The sequence below is a fragment of the Drosophila yakuba genome, chromosome 3L (genome assembly GCF_016746365.2).
Source record: "Drosophila yakuba strain Tai18E2 chromosome 3L, Prin_Dyak_Tai18E2_2.1, whole genome shotgun sequence".
NCBI lineage: Eukaryota > Metazoa > Arthropoda > Insecta > Diptera > Drosophilidae > Drosophila > Drosophila yakuba.
Genome location: NC_052529.2, coordinates 369,171 through 388,633, shown reverse-complemented (window position 1 = coordinate 388,633; position 19,463 = coordinate 369,171). Strand labels below are relative to the sequence as shown.

General features: G+C 50.2%; 6 protein-coding genes across 6 annotated transcripts; 2 read left to right on the top strand and 4 right to left on the bottom strand.

The window, feature by feature from the left end:
* Positions 1 to 33: 33 nt before the first annotated feature.
* LOC6532233 lies at positions 34 to 829 on the top strand. The gene has a single exon (XM_002092970.3). It carries the CDS (start codon positions 165 to 167, stop codon positions 660 to 662), a length of 498 nt encoding a protein of 165 aa, XP_002093006.1. The 5' UTR covers positions 34 to 164; the 3' UTR covers positions 663 to 829.
* Positions 830 to 904: 75 nt separating this feature from the next.
* Positions 905 to 5,026, bottom strand: LOC6532232. Its single transcript, XM_002092969.4, has 4 exons — positions 4,813 to 5,026; positions 4,165 to 4,759; positions 1,603 to 4,079; positions 905 to 1,539 (listed from the first exon to the last, which is right to left on the bottom strand). The coding sequence occupies exons 1-4, from the start codon at positions 4,852 to 4,854 to the stop codon at positions 1,258 to 1,260; spliced, it is 3,396 nt and encodes a 1,131-aa protein (XP_002093005.1). The 5' UTR covers positions 4,855 to 5,026; the 3' UTR covers positions 905 to 1,257.
* Positions 5,027 to 5,123: 97 nt separating this feature from the next.
* On the top strand, positions 5,124 to 8,636 carry LOC6532231 (cell division cycle 5-like protein). The gene is made up of 4 exons (XM_002092968.3): positions 5,124 to 5,427; positions 5,495 to 5,760; positions 5,818 to 7,262; positions 7,325 to 8,636. The coding sequence occupies exons 1-4, from the start codon at positions 5,383 to 5,385 to the stop codon at positions 8,011 to 8,013; spliced, it is 2,445 nt and encodes an 814-aa protein (XP_002093004.1). The 5' UTR covers positions 5,124 to 5,382; the 3' UTR covers positions 8,014 to 8,636.
* Positions 8,019 to 8,495, bottom strand: LOC6532230 (RING-box protein 1B). Its single transcript, XM_002092967.4, has one exon. It carries the CDS (start codon positions 8,493 to 8,495, stop codon positions 8,127 to 8,129), a length of 369 nt encoding a protein of 122 aa, XP_002093003.1. The 3' UTR covers positions 8,019 to 8,126.
* A 222-nt stretch (positions 8,637 to 8,858) lies between the features above and the next one.
* On the bottom strand, positions 8,859 to 10,124 carry LOC6532229 (zinc finger matrin-type protein 4). The gene has a single exon (XM_002092966.4). It carries the CDS (start codon positions 10,078 to 10,080, stop codon positions 9,013 to 9,015), a length of 1,068 nt encoding a protein of 355 aa, XP_002093002.3. The 5' UTR covers positions 10,081 to 10,124; the 3' UTR covers positions 8,859 to 9,012.
* Positions 10,125 to 10,743: 619 nt separating this feature from the next.
* Positions 10,744 to 19,186, bottom strand: LOC6532228 (tyrosine-protein phosphatase 1). Its single transcript, XM_015193766.3, has 10 exons — positions 18,856 to 19,186; positions 14,728 to 15,139; positions 14,069 to 14,176; positions 13,917 to 14,009; positions 13,716 to 13,857; positions 12,813 to 13,662; positions 12,055 to 12,740; positions 11,377 to 12,001; positions 11,125 to 11,302; positions 10,744 to 11,063 (listed from the first exon to the last, which is right to left on the bottom strand). The coding sequence occupies exons 2-10, from the start codon at positions 14,878 to 14,880 to the stop codon at positions 10,974 to 10,976; spliced, it is 2,925 nt and encodes a 974-aa protein (XP_015049252.1). The 5' UTR covers positions 14,881 to 15,139; positions 18,856 to 19,186; the 3' UTR covers positions 10,744 to 10,973.
* Between the last annotated feature and the right edge of the window lie 277 nt (positions 19,187 to 19,463).

Sequence of the window (19,463 nt, the reverse complement as noted above, 5' to 3'; positions counted from 1 at the left end):
CAATGTCTTTTAATCATGGATTTAAGGAAAAATTAATATTACGATGTTCCAAAGTAGACCGGAAAAAAAACTTCAATAGAGCTTCCCATACGGACACCTACCCAATTTCGTCCTCTTCCATCGAACTCCGAATTGAAACCAATCCTTAATCCAATACTCGCAAGATGGGTATCGAATTCGTGATGCAGCTGCTCTACGGAACGGCGCTTCTGACTGCAATCATGGTGGCTCCTTTGGTCACGCTGGAGCTAGACGTGGTCGTGAACAAAAGTGACCAGCACACCACAAAAACTGGCTATTTGCGAGTTTTGATTTACGTAAGCGTTTCACTCGTGCTGACCGCCATGGCATTGATGCCCCACCTGGTGACCTCGGCGGGTTGGCGAAAACGAAATTCGATGAAGATGTTCCTGGCAATGCTTCCCTGGATGCTGCTGTGCTGCATTCAGTTCCTAATAAACTCGATGCTGCAGCTCAAGGAGATTTTCAACGTGGCGAGCGGGAGACGCCAAAAGGACTTGGTCTACGCCCTGTGCTTCTACTGCGCCTTATTTGGCTTGGCCCTGGAGCAGATGCTCCACTGGAACGTTGTTTACCATTTGATGACCGACGGGATAATAACAAGCATCTTCAACGTCCGACTGCCGTTATTAGTGGCCTAAGTTGGCAGACCGATTTCACTAATATAACAATACTCGTACTCTATTATACTATTATATAAAATTATTATCTTAACCATATTCATTTGAAAACATTAGGTTATTCGAATCGAATAACAGTAGTTTGCTCAATTCAATCATAAACTATTAACAAGCTGTGCTTCACAAAATATTGGTTTGAGATTTGTAAATGTATTTCTGTTCTGAGCTGCTATATACACTAAGGGAATGAAACTGGAGTTCAATTATTAAAGCCTTTACCAATTAACCTTTATATACATACTTATGTACAAAAACGTATTCTTAATGCTAGGGCGAACATATACAGGAATAGAAAAACGAAAAAGTCAAAAGAGTTATCTTCGATGAATTCCGAAGTCCAGGATTTCACTTCAAGGAAAACACAAAATCTCAAAGGGATTGGGTCTTCAGTTCAAAAGATCCAATCCATCATCCTTTCCCCTTGAAGTAACTTCCTGCGTTCTTAACACTAATAACATTGGTACAATTTTGGTATAAAACTCGATAAAAACTAAGCGGCACTTTGTTCTCGCGCAACCTATCTTCTAAAATATGTACAGAAGGGAAGAACTCGTCCCTAGGAAGCCTGCAGGATGTTCTCCTGATCCTTGACCACCTGCGTAGCCACTTTTGTACTGGAATGAGCGAGCACCAAGTTGCTCTCCACCTTGATCTGTGATTGTTTCGCCACTGGGACATCAATCTGGGATGGAGCTACAGTTTGACTTGGATTTCCGGCTTCATGCTTGGCCTGGTGAACCTGCAGCAGGCCCTGATTGATGCTGGTGAAGTTGCACTGGTCGCACTTGTAAATGATTGCGGACAGCTCCTGTTCAGGATGGCGCTTCTGAAGGTGTATCTGTCCAATGAGAGCACAAATCTATTAGAAACTGCATTAATTATTAACACAAATCTATCGAACCCGAAAGGCGGTGCTCTGGATGGCTCGGAAGTCGCAGTGCGGGCAGGAGTAGCGTTTCCTCTCCTTGTGCGTGGCTAGGTGGCGCCGAAAAGCGTTGTGATCGCTGGTCTCATGGTCGCAGGTGTCGCAGCGGAAGCGCTTCTGGTCCTGATGGCTCCGAAGATGCAGTCTCAGACTGCTCTTGGAACCAAAGCGGCGCTGGCACTCGGGGCACTCCAGCTGTTCGTTTCGCTCCTTGCATAAGTGCTCCCTCAGCGTTTTCTTCTGCTTGAAGGCGGCTCCGCAATCCTCGCAGCGATGCATAACGACGGGATTGGCTTCTGGTCCGGCGAAAATCTGCTCATTCGACTGCTTTCCCATGCCCAATCCTTGCGTGCGATGCAAGCGACGGTGGTTCTTCAGTTGCTTGGTGTTCTTGAATCCCTTGCCGCACTGCTCGCACTTATAGTTTCGCTCCTCCGAGTGGATCTTAGCGTGGGTGTTCACGAGACGCGAATAGATGGGCGTCTTAAAGCTGCACAGCTGGCAGGAGTACAGCTCCATGTCGATCTGGTGGGTCCGCCAGAGGTGCGTATGCAGACAGTTCCAATTGCTGAAGTTGCTGGACTTGCATTCCGGGCACACCATGGGTTGGTTTGAGCTGAGGGATCCATTGTGGCATCTGCCGTGATACTCCAAAGTTGCGGGCGATTTAAAGCGGAACATACACCCCTCCACCACGCACTTGCCTCCCTCTGGCACCTGATTGGGCCCCTGAGAGGGTTTCCTTTTGGCAGCTGCTCCCCCAGAGTGCTTGGCTCCGTAGGGACGGCCCCTGACCGAGGTGCCGCCTCCAAGCAGCGGTGGATCCACGGCAGTGGGAAGGAGATTATTGGCCACATAGATGCGGGCTGGCTTTTCGGTTGCAGGAGTCATATCGGCCGCCAAGGGAACCAGCGGCGGAACCGGCAAACTACCCAAGGGTGCACTTTGAGCTACAGAGGTCGTTCCTCCCAAGGATGTTACCGGTACGAGAGGTGGCACTGGCCCTCGCCCTCCGGCTGCAGTTGCATCTTCTGCGTTTTGTGTGTCCTCCGGCGGTGCGGCGTACAACTGCGCAAAATCCTTGACCAGCAGATCCTCTGCAGTGTGAGCCAAACCATCGAGTGGCGGAGCATCAGCCACTTCACTGGGTGTAGGCAGACCGAGTCCAGCTTCTGGTACAGCATCATCCATCCAGGGCCAGCACTCCAGATCCTCAGCTAGGTCATAGCCATCCTCGCTGGGCCAACTACCGCTAATAGACGGTTGGAATTCGCCAAGCGTTTGCGGTGGCCCCTTGAGCTGTGAATTCACTTCTATAGGCTGCTGCTGCACGGGCGGAAGCTCCATCATGGTCATGGCCATCGGTTCCAGATTGGGCACGATTAAATGCTCCACCTCGGTGCGATTCATCAGGTTCAGTTCGTCCACAGTGCGCAGGTGCAAGGTGCCCCTCTGCGGTGCCTTCAAAATGTCCACGTTTTTGATGAAAATCTTTTGCTTGGTGGTGATGGGAGCCGTTGGCGGCAAGTAGTGCTCCAGCTGGACAGGTTGTGGTTCCATTATGGTCAGTGGATCATTGAGGGGAGGCGGCGGAGTTGCCTCTTCCGAAACAAAATCCACTCCAAAATCTAGGTCCAAGGCGCTGAAACGCGTGCTTTCCAGATTGGAGGCAGGCGCTCCATTGCCATTCAGCACAGAATCAAACGGAAATGCATCGTTACACATCTGTGCCAGCGGGGCGAGACTGGGCTCGAATCCTGGAAGCTGGCACGTGGGCGTGAGTAGAGTCTCCGCCTGAAAGACATCACCATCCGCTCCTCCCACAGTTAGTACACTTTGTCCGGGGTCTGTTGCCGACGGCATGCTGCTATTAAATCCCAGGCCGGGGAGAGCAGATGGCAGAACCATCGGTTCCTTGAGGATGTCCACATTGCGGATATAAATCTTCGGCTGACGCGGCTTCTCCGGCTCCCCGCCCACATCAGGAACTTCAAGAAGACTGTTGTCCGTGATGAGGGAATGATTCTGCAGCTGGAAGTCGAACGGCAGCAAGGCAGGCTCCCTGAGCACGTCCACGCTCTTGATGGAGATCTTCTGGCTGGGCTTTGGCGGCGGAGCGGGTAAATTCGCTGCAGGTGCTGGTGGCATAGTCTGTTCGGTCGGCGATGCACCCACCGCCACTCCTTCCAGCAGATCAAGAATGTTAGCGGTGGACCCGCTATCCGGCATTAAGGGCGAGAAATCCGGGAGTGGCTCCCTCAGGCAGTCCACGCTCTTTATAAAGATGCGACTCTTGGGTCGGTTTTGGGCTTGCGACATTTGTGTCTGCTTCTTAGTCTGTGCTTCCGTGACTTTTCCGCTCACCAGAGTGAGTGTCTCATTGTCCTCCATTTGATGGTCCAAGCTGAGGTGCAAGCTGAGCGCATCGCTGGTGTAGAAGATGTTTGAGCAGCCTGTCAAGGAACACGTGAAAAGTGAATGCGAATGGGATAAGGCATCCGAGCAGAGCACGCCCATTGAAGGCGCACTATGCCTCACCTGGACACTGTTTCCTGTGCTGCTCCATATAGCAGTTGCCCTGGTTAAGATGCTGTTGGAGGCGCACCTGGCAGAGGCTTAAGAATGGACAATTGGGACAGCGCAGGATAAGAGGCGGGCCTTCCTGAACCATAGCCTTGCCCTCCACGCTGGCGCAGCTGGAATTCCGAGTTGGTGGCGTTGGCGTTGCATTCAGACGATCCTTGGCCGCCGCTTCCGCAAGTTCCGACTTGATCAGTTCCTCCGACTTGATCTCCGCCGTGCGCCTGCGGAAGGCATTGCGGTAGCTCTTCTCCGGTTGCTGCAAGTCGGTGGTGTGGATCTGGACAAAAGGAATGCCCTGATTGGGCTGGGATTCCACCGCCACCTCGGAAGGTGATCGGTTCCCGCCATCGGGCAGCCACATAGCAGTTCCGGAAGCGGTGCCATTTGCAGCAGACGCAGAGGTAATTCCGGATCCCGATCCGATGACCAGCTCGTCGTCGAAGAATCCGCCAAAGTTGGAGTCCTGCTCCAAGGAGTGAACCGGCGTGGAAAGCGACAGGTCCTGGTGCGGATGTGAAGGATGCGGATGCGACAGCGGGAGCAAATGCAGCTGGAAGACACACGGCGTGTTTTTCTGGCCAGAGGTAGTCGCTGGATGCTCACCTGGTTGCCGCCGTAATATCCCGGATAGGTCGCATCGTTCATCGTGGGTCCTTGGCCGTCCTTGTTCCAGTCGATTCCAGGTGCCGGATTCCGGTTGCCGGTCTTCCGCTCTCGGGGCACAAGCCTTTTAATTTCGCATCACAATTTACATTACGCAGATAAAAACTTTTGGTCACAAAAAAACTGATAGCGAACAGCTGTTGCTGTGCAAAGTGTGGTAGCACTGTTTCCATACCCGTATTCGGTCACACTGCCGCAGTATGTTTTGACGTGTGTAGAAGCCTTAAGCAAATCCACAAATTTAAATTGCAAACTTTTAAAAACTGAAATAAAATCGGACGGTATACAAAGAGCTTAATGAAAAATAAACTGAGCTATTATAATTTAACGAGCGCTCAGCTAGAGTAAACTACCAAAGAAACATACCAAAGCGTGCTGCAGCTATCGCTGTTATCGAAGAGCAACCACCTCTAGCGGCTACTGCAAGAAAAATAGCGGAGTTTCGTGGACTCGAGTGAAAATTGTGAAAATCCATTGTATCCGCGGGAAAAGTGAACGTAAAGCCCCAGAATGCCGCGAATAATGATCAAGGGCGGCGTGTGGCGCAACACGGAGGTAATTATCCCAGTAGAATGTCTATTAATCACATGGCTTACATGGTCTACCGGCTTGATTTTCCCAGGATGAAATCCTCAAAGCTGCGGTCATGAAATATGGCAAGAACCAGTGGAGTCGTATTGCCTCCCTGCTGCACAGGAAGTCCGCCAAGCAGTGCAAGGCCAGGTGGTACGAGTGGCTGGATCCCAGCATCAAGAAGACCGAGTGGTCCCGCGAGGAGGACGAGAAGCTGCTCCACTTGGCCAAGCTGATGCCGACGCAGTGGCGCACCATAGCCCCGATCATCGGACGGACGGCAGCTCAGTGCCTGGAGCGCTACGAATACTTGCTGTAAGTCCAAAGCTCAAAATACCAAGAACCATTCCTAATCTTTTTCCTGCCGCACAGAGACCAAGCCCAGCGCAAAGAGGATGGCGAGGACACCATGGACGATCCACGCAAGCTGAAGCCCGGAGAGATCGACCCCAATCCGGAGACCAAGCCGGCGCGACCCGATCCCAAAGACATGGACGAGGACGAGCTGGAAATGCTGTCCGAGGCACGCGCCCGCTTGGCCAATACGCAGGGCAAGAAGGCCAAGCGTAAGGCACGCGAAAAGCAACTGGAGGAAGCCCGCCGCCTGGCCACTCTCCAGAAGCGGCGAGAGCTCCGTGCCGCCGGCATTGGCAGCGGAAATCGCAAGCGAATCAAGGGAATCGACTACAACGCCGAGATTCCCTTCGAAAAGCGTCCTGCCCTCGGATTCTACGACACTTCCGAGGAGCATTTGCAGAAAAATGAACCCGACTTCAACAAGATGCGGCAGCAGGATCTGGATGGAGAACTCCGCTCAGAGAAGGAGGAACGCGAACGTAAGCGGGACAAGCAGAAGCTGAAGCAGCGCAAGGAGAACGAAGTGCCCACCGCCATGCTGCAAAACGTGGAGCCCGAGCGGAAGCGTTCCAAACTGGTGCTGCCCACGCCGCAGATCTCCGACATGGAGCTGCAGCAGGTGGTCAAGCTGGGACGCGCCAGTGAGATGGCGAAGGAAATTGCCGGCGAGAGCGGCATAGAGACGACGGATGCTTTGCTAGCCGACTACTCCATCACACCCCAGGTGGCAGCCACTCCACGTACTCCGGCTCCGTACACCGATCGCATCATGCAGGAGGCCCAGAACATGATGGCCCTCACCCACACAGAGACGCCGCTCAAAGGCGGCCTAAACACTCCGCTGCACGAGTCCGACTTCTCTGGCGTGCTGCCCAAGGCGGCCTCCATCGCCACGCCCAACACAGTGATTGCAACGCCGTTTAGAACCCAGCGCGAGGGCGGTGCAGCTACGCCCGGAGGATTCCTAACGCCCTCCTCCGGCGCCCTAGTTCCTGTAAAGGGGGCTGGAGGAGCTACGGGTGCCGTCAACACACCTGCCTACGTGAGGGACAAGCTGAGCATCAATCCTGAGGAGAGTATGGGCGTCACCGAGACCCCAGCCCATTACAAAAACTACCAAAAGCAACTTAAGTCCACTCTGCGTGACGGTCTGTCCACGCTGCCCGCTCCGCGGAATGACTACGAGATCGTGGTGCCCGAGCAGGAGGAAAGCGAAGGCGTCGAAACCAGGTCAGAGCCCGCCGTCGAAGATCAGGCGGATGTCGACGCCAGGTTACTGGCGGAACAAGAGGCGCGGCGAAAGCGGGAACTAGAGAAGCGCTCCCAGGTTATTCAGCGTAGTCTCCCGCGACCCACTGAAGTGAACACCAAGATTCTGCGCCCGCAGTCCGAGAAACAGAACCTTACGGAACAGCAGCAGGCCGAAGAGCTGATTAAACACGAAATGATTACCATGCAGCGTGAGTAAACCTAATGTTTCCACTTTAACCACAGTAATGTTAAATGTTATTTTTCCCCGCAGTGTACGACTCGGTGAAGGATCCCGTGCCGGGTCAGTCACAGCACAAGCTGGAACAGCTACAAAGCTACTTTAAGGCCAATCCCTACGAGGACATCTCTCAGCAAGATCTGGCCAAGGCCAGACAAATGCTCACCGAGGAAATGGAGGTGGTGAAGGAGCGCATGGCGCATGGCGAACTGCCCCTGGACGTTTACGCCCAGGTGTGGCAAGAGTGCCTCGGGCAGGTACTCTACCTGCCCTCCCAACATCGCTACACACGCGCCAATCTGGCCAGCAAGAAGGATCGCTTAGAGTCTGCCGAGAAGCGGCTAGAGACCAACCGCCGCCACATGGCCAAGGAAGCCAAGCGCTGCGGCAAGATCGAGAAGAAGCTGAAGATTCTCACCGGCGGCTACCAGGCGCGCGCCCAGGTGCTGATTAAGCAGCTCCAGGACACGTACGGCCAGATAGAGCAGAACTCGGTCTCACTCTCGACATTCCGCTTCTTGGGCGAACAGGAGGCCATCGCTGTGCCGCGGCGCCTGGAATCGCTGCAAGAGGACGTGCGTCGCCAGATGGACCGCGAGAAGGAGCTGCAGCAGAAGTACGCTAGTTTGGTAGAAGAGCGCGATTCGCTCTACTCACAAATCGAACAAATCACTGGCGTTAGGCCTACGGCCCAGCAGCTCCTGCCCGACCAGGAAGCGTAATCCTCTTCGTGGGAACCCAAGTCAACTCTAAAACTCTAATTTAAATTACATTCAACACATGCCAGCACACAGATGTCACCACCCCCTGCCCCGATCCATGTCCATATTCCTCGCTAGTGGCCGTACTTCTGGTACACCCACTCCTTGTTGTCCAGCGGGCAGACAAGGCGCGTCTTCAACCAGCGCGCGATGCAGTGGTAGTGGAAAGCGTGGTTGCACTCGCCCCAAGCCACAGTGCACTCGTCCTGGTTTGCATTCGGGTCCGCCTGGCACTCGATGCACAGGTTCATGATGTGGTTACGGCAGATGGCACAGTTGTCCACCGCTACGTCCCATCCCCACATGGCGTGCGCCACCCACTTCTTCACCACAAAGCGCTCCGTCCTGGCTTGGCCAGCTGCTCCACTACAGGATGGCTCTTCGTCATCGACTTCCATGTCGTGGAAGTCCTCCGTCTCCTCAACCTCCATCTCCTCGGCCATGGTGTGAAATAACTGAATTTTTCTTTCTCAAAATAAGTTTGCCGCTTCGTATTCGAATTTGATTTGAACTATTGTAAATTCTATATGTTTCTAGCGTGACATTTATTAAAAAGAGTGACGACTACAGATTTAACTACCAAATCACATCGGCGAATAAGTAAAAAAATATATATGCGCAGAAAATGTTTATAAAAATAAAACATACAGGAAAAACCATGTGATCATATTAAATGGGGGTTATGAAAGCTTATCTATCTATCCAATCCAATTTAGATGATCCTCGACTATCAGGTACCCTCCTATCTTCCTCCTACTTATTACATACTTTTCTACAAGTCTAGTATTCCCTTTTTACTCTACAAGTAACGGGTATAAAAAACGTTTATTGTTGGACAACAAAAGGACGAGTTGCCTCCACATTAAAGTCAGTATTGTTGAGGAAGTTACTAGCTCAAGCTAGTCAATCAATGACACTACTAATTGGAAGTCATGGCTTGGGGTACATCAAATAAATTCTTTACGCGCTCTTCTCAGTTTGGGGAAGGTTTTTTACCGTCTTCAGGTGCTTCTTGCCAATGAGGTGCTGTTGCAAGGTGGTCACATGGTTCATCATCATGTTGCAGGGCTGGCAGTAGTACTGACCAATTGGAGTGCGATACAAGGCCTGTTCGGCGGCATCTAATTTCTCCGCTAGGGGGGGCAGCGCCTCCGGATGACGGACATCTCCTGACTGATTCTGATCCTGGCCAATGGTCCTCAAGTTCTTTTGGTGTCTGGCTCCAGCCAAGTGGACCTGCATTTGGGGGGCAGAGGTAACCACTATTTTGCACAGTTTGCAGGTGCGCTCATTGTCGTTCGACTTGATCGGGCTGTTCTCCGATAGCATCGCCTCCGTTGGGGCATCTTTGGTTGAACTCTCCGTCTTGAGGAACAGACTCCCTATGCCGTGACGACCAGCCGACGTAGGCACTCCTTCCGCCGCGGACATACTGCCGGATGGCTTCGAGATCCCCTGCTCCACACGCTTGTGCTTTCGACCCAAGTAATGCTGGCGGGCGTGCATCGAGGAGGTAAGGTCCAGGTGGCAGAGGTCGCAGTGAAAGGCGTTTGGGCCGGTGGGTCCTTGCTTGGCCATTCGCTTCACTGGAGGCGCCTGCAGTCCCACATCCGTGTAGTTCTTGGCCAGCCAGGCGCTGATGTGTCGGTCGTGGGCCTTCGATTCGTAGTGATCCCGGGCGCACTTCCTCGAGGTCACCTGCACCTTGCACAGCTGACAGTTCAGTGGCCCAATCAGCCGGTTCAGCTCCTCCGGATAGCTCTCGTCGCGTCCGGGAAACATGACCAATTTGCCGTCAGCCTCCAATGAATCCTGCTCCATGCACTTAGCTTTCCGTTTCATGTGGGGCCTGGTGCAGTCATCATTAGGGTTGCCCGTTCGTTTACCAGGTGCAACCAGCCTGTTACTGGTGGAAATTTCCTCCGCTGGCGCAGACTCGTTCGTGGCTCTATCCACTCCAATACTGAGGGACTCTCCCGGTGCCAGATGCGGAATGTGGAAGCCACTGAGGAACCCGGGGGAACTCATGTCCCGACTATAATCTATAAACCAATGCAAAACTAGAGATGGACCAGAGATCAGACGCATGCGTCAAACGCTCCAAACTCTCAAACATATAATTACGTTATAGTAATATTAATCGTTGAATATTTGCTATGCTATTCCGTACGTCACCAAATAATTCTAATTCTATCAGTATTCACATGTGTGCCCTCAAATTTTCCACAAAATAATATTAAAAGAAAATAATAGTAAACATCTAACGATACTTTAAAGTTTCTAAATAAAACATCTCTAGACCAAGTCGGGTTTTGGCGCCGTATTTGGCTAAATAAAAAACAGCTTGTATGAATTATCAACACACAAGACTGCCCACTAAAGATATACAAGGCTCGTTTTTTAATTATACATTTTATTGGATTTTTGTTCAGCATAAATACATTTATGAATTGATTTGGTGCTAAAATACTAACAGTTTTATCTTCTCATGTCTATCAGTGTATAAGGTTCGCGTTCTCGGTAGCTATTTGCGTATTGTTCTCGACCGCCAATTGTGGGTGGCGTGTAGCGTTGGATGGGTGTAAATAAATTGCCATTTCTTTCGCTTTGTATACTTCGATTAGGTAGTTGGTTCACTTCGTTAACCGTTTCGTGGTGGCTTTGTAAATTTAGAATCGTTCCTTGCAGCACTTTGGAGAGATAACGTATAAGTAAGTGTGTATTTAGGGGTACCTTATGAACGGAGTTGATAATACAATATACGGGTTTGTAAGAGTAATGATATACAATCAGTTTTAAACATATGTCTGTCTACGGGACCTAAAAATTAGATAGATTTAGACGAAGTTTCGTATAGAATTAGAAAAACGTGGGGCGTGTAAGCGGAAGATTGTAGATTGCGTAGCTGGATGGTCCTGCCCCTAATCCTCGTCGTCGTTAATGGCCGCACTGCTGCGTGAGATCTTCATGTAGGCGGCGCAGATGCACTCGCACACGAAGCGGTACTGGCTCTGCAATTTAAGATCGTGATCATCAAAAAGCCACAAGCAAATCCCATCCAGCAGTACTCACCACATTCTGAACCATGCAGGCACGCTGATCGCGCATGGTGCGCACAATGTCCAACGGGTACACTGGCTCGCGAGCCTCCATCAAAGCCAGCGCCGTGTCCATCAGTATGAGCACTCCAGTACGTCCTATTCCCGCCGAGCAGTGGACAATCACAGGTGGATTGGCTGCACTGATGCACCTGAAGATTAATATGGTGTAATATTTAATTGATAATATCCATCACGCATCCGGATTCATTGCGCTTGTACTCACTGATGCACGCTTGTCGAGACCGGCGTCTCGTCCTCCGGAGTGGCTCCGTTGCTGGCCGCGCACTTCCGCTCGCGCATCAGTCCGCCGTTCTCGTCGGCATCCGCATCGGCATCCATCAGGCGCACCTGCTTCAGACTCTCCTCGATCTCCTGAAGGAGCGTGCGGTTTCGAGCGGCGCGCACCCGCTCCGTAAACTCTAGGAAAAGGTTGGGATCGGAGGGCACACAGTGATCTGGCCAGGCCAAGTACTGCATGTGGTGGATGTGACGCTGCTCGTGCTTGTCCTTCAGAACGAACTCGCGGAAGACGAAGCTACCGGTCTCGTCCGGTTTCTCGCTAAGGCAGCGCACCGAGAATCCTTCTGCCAGTTGAAGCTCCTCCCCGGTCACCGGCCAATACTGGTGGCATTTCTGGCGACCCGACTCCATTACGGTCGTTAGCATCACGAGGAGATGGCTGCTCTCCTGCTGCACCATGCGCCAAAAGTCCGTCGTGGTGCTGGCCAGAGGTCCCTGGGTGGCTATATATCGGTTCACCGCTCCGCCGGGAATCTCCATGTTTACGTAGTTGGCGTTGATGTAGTCGCCTGTGAGCGAGTTGACCAGAGATACCCGGGTGCAGTCATCTGAAATAGTATTTCCATGTTAAACTGCCTTAATTTAGTCACCCTTAACCTACATGGCGATATGTCTCGATAGCGGTTCTTGGGCGCGTTCGCCGGCTTCCGAGCTTCAGTGATGGCCAGATCCGGGTTCTTTCTGTACATGAGCTCGTACTGCGCCAAAAGGGCGCCCGATGCCAAGCCATCGCTGAGTAGCAGCAGGCTTTGGGTAAACAAAGCATCCCCATCGAGCAGATTAGAGTGCGATCCGATCTCGTCGCTCTCCGGGACGTACTGGTACAGCGGCTCCTCCTCGAGGAGCAGAGGAGCCGAGCGCTGGGGCCGCACCGTCAGTAGCAATTCGCCGCTGGCTTGATGACGACAATCCCGAATCATGGCCACCACCTGCTCGTGACGCAGGCCGTGCACATCCCGGCCATTAATCATCAGTACTTCGTCGCCCTCGCAGACACGCGGAGTGCAACGATCGGCGGGCGTATGGGGTACGACTTTTGACACCTGAACGGGCAGGCTCAAATCCACTCCACCCTTAACGTTGAAACCATAGCGTCCCTGCTCGTCGGCTTGCAAACGAATGGTGATGAGGTCGCTGCCACTATCCGGCTGCTGATGACCCACGGCGTCCGCAATGGTTGTTGGCAGTAGGAGTGGGCTGTGCTGGCCGGAGCTGTAGGCGGGCGGCATGGGCGACGGGGAGGCAGACTCGAAGCGTCGGGTGCACTGTTCAATGAAACCCACGTCGCTGTAAATCAAAAAACAAGTAGCGTATATAACCCAAACTCATAAAACTGTTTTCAAACTCATTTCCACTTACAGCTGAATGTCATACTCGTCGCTCTGCTGCTCCCAGGCCTTGCGAGGCATGGAATCGGCCTCCTTGGAGGTGACCTTGTTATCGTGCGGGCGGCTTGTCTTGGTAATGGTCAGAATGGTTCCTGCGCCGGCTGGCTTTCCGTTGTTGTGGGAGTGGGCGCTCTCGGAGCCGCTGTGCTGCTGCATGGGAGTACCGCCCGAGGAGCCCGATGTTCCCACACCGCCGGCGGCCCCCAGAAGCCGCTTGCTGGGCGAGCGCACAAATACCTTGTGGATGCGGCCGCGCTGCTTCGACTCCTGCACCGCCTGCAGCTCTGTGCGTCCGGAGTAGTAGAACTTGCTACCCAAACTAATGTTGAGGAACCGCGAGAGGCGGTGCGGTCTTTTAAGGCGGAAGAAGCTGTGGTGCTCCACGCAGGATTTCCACAGCGCCTTGGCATGCTTGTGGCTGCTCATCCCGAAGCCCAGCAAAGTGTCGTAGTTCTCGCTGGGCTCGCGGCGCAGCTGTATGAAGAAGTCCTTACGCTTGAAGGACACCTTGACCATCTTGCTCCACGAGAAGGTGTTCACGCGCAACGAATGCTGGAAGACGAGCAGTCCGATGGCCGATACGCCCAGCTGCAGTTCCTTGCCGTTGGAATCGGTGGCCCTGTGCAGGTCAATTCCGTATAGCTCCAATCGCTTTGCGTGCTCCAGGTAGTTGTACTCCGCGTCCGCCGGCAGCTGCCCACGGTGCAGCTTGTGCAGTTCCCCCACCTTCCGCTCCGCCTCGGGTGTCTGGTCGCAGAGCAGCTGCATCCCGCTCAAATAGCCCGGCTGGTGTTCTGACGCATTAAAGTCTCCCAACTCGGCTGTAAAACGGATAGTTTTAGTGTTTGTCACACAAGAGAGAGCAGGAAATTACATTGCACAGTGTAGCTGGCAAGCAGGCACTGGGTGTTGCTGGAGCAGGGCAGCTTGCCCAGCAGAATGTGGCGCTTGATCTGCAGATAGAACTGGTAGCGTGTGAACTCCTCCTGCAGTCGGCTGGGGTCGCTTACAAAGAACTGAACAAAAAAGAGAGTAAAGTTTTTGGAAAAGAAAATGGAGAGCAATGTTGTAATACCTTAACCCTAAACTCTAATAATGGTACGGCATCGTTGTCGAGGGAAACGCTGCTGCATTGCTTCTTGAACTGCTTCTGGGCATCAACCCATCTCTGAGAAGAAAACGCGTGTCAAATAATTACAAACGTTTTCGGAGGAATAGAAAACTTACCACGACGTCACCCGGCTTCTGTGGAAATAGTAGACCAAAATAGTCCCTTTCGGATAACTCGAGATATTGAAAGACCTGATCCAGGAGCTCAGAGCCTTTCGCACGTTTCTAAAGGTTGAACAAATGGTTGGATGAGCTTTTAGAATAAACATTAATTTATCTCCTAAGTCAATTGGAAGCAATATAAACCAGTTACTAGTTCGGTTTCTTGTTTGCTTTGCCTTTATAGCAATTACAATAATTAAGTGACTGCCATTTGGTTGCAATTTGGTAGGCTAAGTATAATCTTCATCTGCGGCAACCATACACACTACTCGATCATCGAGGTGAAAGAAAGTGAAACCGCGACTGGAGATTGGAAAACAATGCGGACAAGTGCGTGTCTGGAGATGATAGTCGAGAAGAAAGTGAGCTCTGATTGCACAGCCGCCAAAATGAACAGATAAAATTGAATAAATGAATAGTGATGATTATGAAGACCTCGAAACTTTCTTTGTTTTGACTATGACTCGCATACCGCACAGTTATGCGCGGAGTCGCGGACATAAGGGTGCTAACCTATATGCAAAAGCAAGTGTAACTTTAAATACCCGCTGTGTAATAATGAATATACGGCTTAGGGGTTGTAACTATGCTAAATCTGGAGGGGCGGGTGTTACCTCGATCCGAAAGGTGTGCGTGATGTCATCTAGGAACAGGACGGTGACGCATTGCTGCCGTTGCGGGTTCTTCTTGTCGCGCGCCAGTTCTGGGCCGCCTCCTCGCAGGCGAAAGGTTCTGGTCAGGTTGTTCAGTCGGAAGCGCTCAAACATGACCGAGTTCCATGAACTCCATGATTCGGGTCGCGTTCGAGGGGTGCAAAACTTCGTGTATCACGTTGGAGGGCGCAGATGGCGGAGGAGGAGCTCCTTGTTTGTTGGGGCTGCCTCTCCTGGCTCGGCTTCTTGTTTATTCGATAAATTGGCAAGAGTGTTTATATTTGTTTGTTTAGTATGCTGGCTGGATGTTTTGTTTCCAGTTAACTTGGCTGCTTCCCTCGGCTCCTTTTCATGTGGATGGATCTCTGATTGACTGCAAAACAAGAGTGGGTGAGAACGGGGCTCATATGAGTACCAACTTACGGCTTGTTGAAAGCAATGAAAAGCGCTCACGCCTCCTCTTCCGCTGCAGTTGTTTATTTTCTTAGTTGTTATTTTATGACCAACACACAACTTCACTACCTAACAATCGAGGCCTTGGGCTTTCCTGCCTCTCACTCCCATATCCCCCGCGGGATTGGATGGTGCATACTTCCACGTAGTTGCTCTGCACAGACAAGCGACGTCGATGACAGTCGCCAAGTGCTTGGTGACTAATAGTTAGTCTTTGAGGCCTTTCTTTGCCTCTCACACTGCAGCGCGTAGCTTTTTCTTACTCGTACGCCGCAGAAAGCCCAGAATAACCATTGTCAAACTTGAAGATAAGGTAAACTCTGCCATTATATAGGGGACAGTAGGGGACTAATACAGCTCGTTTCTATTCGTACACTCAGGAAAACATATTTGAGTCATAGGAATCGTTACTAAAAGTGAACCTCAGAATCATCAGATCAGAATTTGCAAAAAAATAAACATATACATGAGTTTAAACATGTACATATATGTACATTTTGAATAATAATCTGCAGTGCCTGTATATAATTTCAAATAATACCTTAGCTGCTCAAAGCTCGTCGCAATTGTTTCAGTGCAGTTGCCCTAAGCCTCAAATCGTCTGCTAATGATTGATGTGCCGTGTAATTGGCTTAAATGCTCTCGACTAATATACGCAGACCGAAGTATCTATGTGTGCGTAATTGTAAGCACCATCCAGCCATTTTACCTTTCAACCTCATTTTCCGCAGACGTCGACTGTTCTCCAAAACTGGGTTAAACCCGCTTTTGTTGAACTGCGCAAGGCGGACATGGCGCGAATTGAGAAGGGCCAAGAATTCAGATACTGAGCTTTTTCCTATAGTTACCATGTAGTTGCTAGTAATTATCGATCGTGGTCTAACTAGCGAATTTCCTTGAGTCAGTGACCACTTTTACACTGATATCGGAGGAGTTGAGCGGTTTATCGCTAAAAATGTGAGACAGAGGTACTTTTCTGAATTGCCTCTATGAAAACCCACGTATTCCGTTTTCCCCTTGGCAGGGAGAGAGCGCAATTGTAAGTAAAAATATCTCGCTATCGGAGAGATATTTTTGTAAGTTGTCAAGCGACGTGCAAAACTGAGGGATCAGGAAGCACAACAGTGCCAGAATAACTAGAATAGAATGACAGGCATAAAATGTATGTGGATGTCTTCTGAAATCACTAATCGGCAACATTTTGCCTTACAATCGAAAAAAAATGGAACAAACAACTGGTCCTATCTCATTATCAGTAGGTGAAAATCAATTGCTCGATCACGAAGTCAAATGAAAGGGACACCATACAAGGTTAATCTACAAAAACTAAAGCTGCACAAATTTCCAGATACGATTTCCCCGAAATCCGCAATTTTAAGTTCTTGGAATTCAAAATAATTTTCTGTTTAAAAACTATTTAAATTTCCGAAGTATCAAGTTGGTATTAGCAGTGCACCACTGTGCTTGGCTGGGTTATCAACAGGTTGGCGATAGAGAACAACGCTCGAAAATAGGAAAATTATTAAAAACAAACAATTGGATGGTGTGCGTCATTCTCTGACGCCCACGAGACCCGGTTACGATACTAGATGAATGAAATAGGAAGCGGGACCCGACGGACGACGGACAGTGCCCCACGCTGCGCGCCATATTTCCCCGGAAGCCAGTTAAGTTCGGTGTCCATTTAGGGCAGGTTGTCAATGGCCAGGCCAGCCAGCCGCTTTGACTTTTCATTATGAAATCGAAATCAAAATGGACAACGCCTATGAGGTGGCCCACTGGGATTGTCCATTGTTGGACCGCTGTTTCTTGTTTTTCGGTTCGTTGACCGACTTTTGTGCGAAATTATCATCCGGACACATATTTATTTGTTTACCCGGCTCCATCCATTTCTCCATCCCGCTGACCGAATAACGGTATGGGGCCAGTCTTAGCATGCATTCACTTCTTCGGCTCTCTCTCTCTCTTGGTTGCTGAACTGCTGGCGAAGCACTTTCGCAGGGCATCTCCCCCTTGACCTGCGCCTCTCGACTAGTACTTGTGATCTCGTCTTGGGATTGTTGAGTGCTCATCTCTCGGGGTGGCTCAATCAACAAAACCATTCCGGAGACAAGGGCAGCGGGCACAATGGATTCATATGAGGTAATGGAAACCGCAGATGTGGTACTTCCAAGGAAGCGAAATTTGAGTAACGCCAGCCACAAGAAAAACAACAAAGCCTAGGCCAAACAAAGCGTGTGTTCAGCTAAACTTATCCGGGGGTTCTAAGGAGCGTGGCAGTCGCTACACAGAAAACAGCCCGATGTCACTCACATCAATTACGCGCGACTTTTAAGCTGATTTCCTTTCGGACGCCTGGCAACCCAAATCAAAGTCAAAGCAAGGCCAGAAGCATCCTAGATTAAGGTTGTACGAGTATTTCAGGAACCTATCCTATTCACGATTCGTTCGTCATATTTATTGGTATAAAATCAAATGCTGGAAATTGAAATTTCAGCTTGGCGACCCCAATTCCCTGTGCAAAAATAGAATTCGGCGGCGCTGAAAGCAAAAGCTCGGTCTAAATAGATTTCCCCGTTTCGAGGAGTTGTGGTCCACCCTCCGGGAAATGGCTTTTAAAACGGAACATGGAACACTGAGCCCTGTGGAAAAACAGGTTATGCTCCCCCGATTGATTTTCTCTCGTGCCACCGACGCATCAATTACGCTGGCCTGGCATTAATTATCGGCTGGCGTATGCATTTGCTGGGCTTACCTTATGCCCGTTATGCCTCAGGGTTGCCAGTTGCCATGTGTTCGCCGTGGAAGGGGTGGCGACCCTAGGAAGGGATGGGGCCATCATCCAAAGCGGGGTTGGGACCGCTTATCGTTGTTTGCCTTTTAATTTTTATTGCTTTTGACGTGCAGCAGCGGGAGGGGGAGCGGGGAGCGAGGAGCACACCCCACAACTGTTTGTTGAACGCTCAACATTCTGAATATGCTATTTTCGTGTTCATATTCCACATGCATCACAGTGCCCGGATAAAGACCCGGGCGACACTCATACACTCCCAGAAGCACTGACAAAAACTGGGAAATATCTGCATTATAGTCGAACTATTACAGCACTTTACTAAGCTACGTTTTACAAAATAAACATTAAGAACTGACGAACTAATGTAAAACAGCTAATTTTATATTCGAGTTCCCCATTTTGGCCATGGATTTTTACAGTGTAGAATTGCAGCTGATTTGTATTTCATTCGTTTTCCACTCCTACGATTGGGTCAAATGTATTTGCTGTTCTTTAAGACGACTAGATGGGCGAATAAAAAAGGGTAGTGGCATTTACGGTTAATTGACGATTTTGTAAACAAATAATCAACGATTAATTACAGTGCATCTTGGCTATCTTTCCTTCTCTTCATTCCCCCTTATCTACGCTATTGCCACTTCCTTCGTTGCACTGCATCCGTGCGGCTTTCGAGATTTGTGTGCGTGTAATGATTCTCTCTAGCTCTATTCCTCTCCCTTTCCCGCCTGCATGGAACTCCGGAAGAGGTAGTGAGCAAGAGGAAGAATAACAATAATAATTACAAACACTGCAGCCGAGAGAAGTTGCAACACAAAAGCGAAAGCAGAAGTGCGGACTCTTACCTCTCTCTCCTTGGGCTGCTGTACTTGCACCAACTAGATTTTTTATTCAACAAACGCCGAATATGTTTCTAACGCATTCGGAAAGAGACAACACACACTGCACAGCCACTGACACTGACACACACTCACACATTCGCACTCAGGCTGCCGCTTTGAAGAAAGGACAACAAAAGTAGAAAAAAATTCGCACAGTCCGGTTAATAATCAGGATAAATGCGCGAACTTCGCTTAACGTCCTTTGTCCTTTAGCTATGGGTTTTCACGGAAACGGAAGAAACGAAAAACAAACCGAAATAAACTGAACCGACACAATGAAAAAATGGACTGGCTAGTGATGGATGCTAGCCTCGCACGATAGTATCGATATCACGTGCAGTTGTAATTGATAGGCGCAATCGATGTTTTGGTTTCGATAACATTGTTTGCATTGTTAACTATTATTACAGTTCCATATTAAAAACAACGCTATAGTATTTTTCACCAAGCTGATCGCACCGCAAAAAGTGCTTATACTGATATGCTCCGTGGAAACAGTGTATCAAAACTGGCTATCAATTTCAACAGTAAATCCGATTTCTAAAACAATCTTGAAAACAAAATAATTAAAA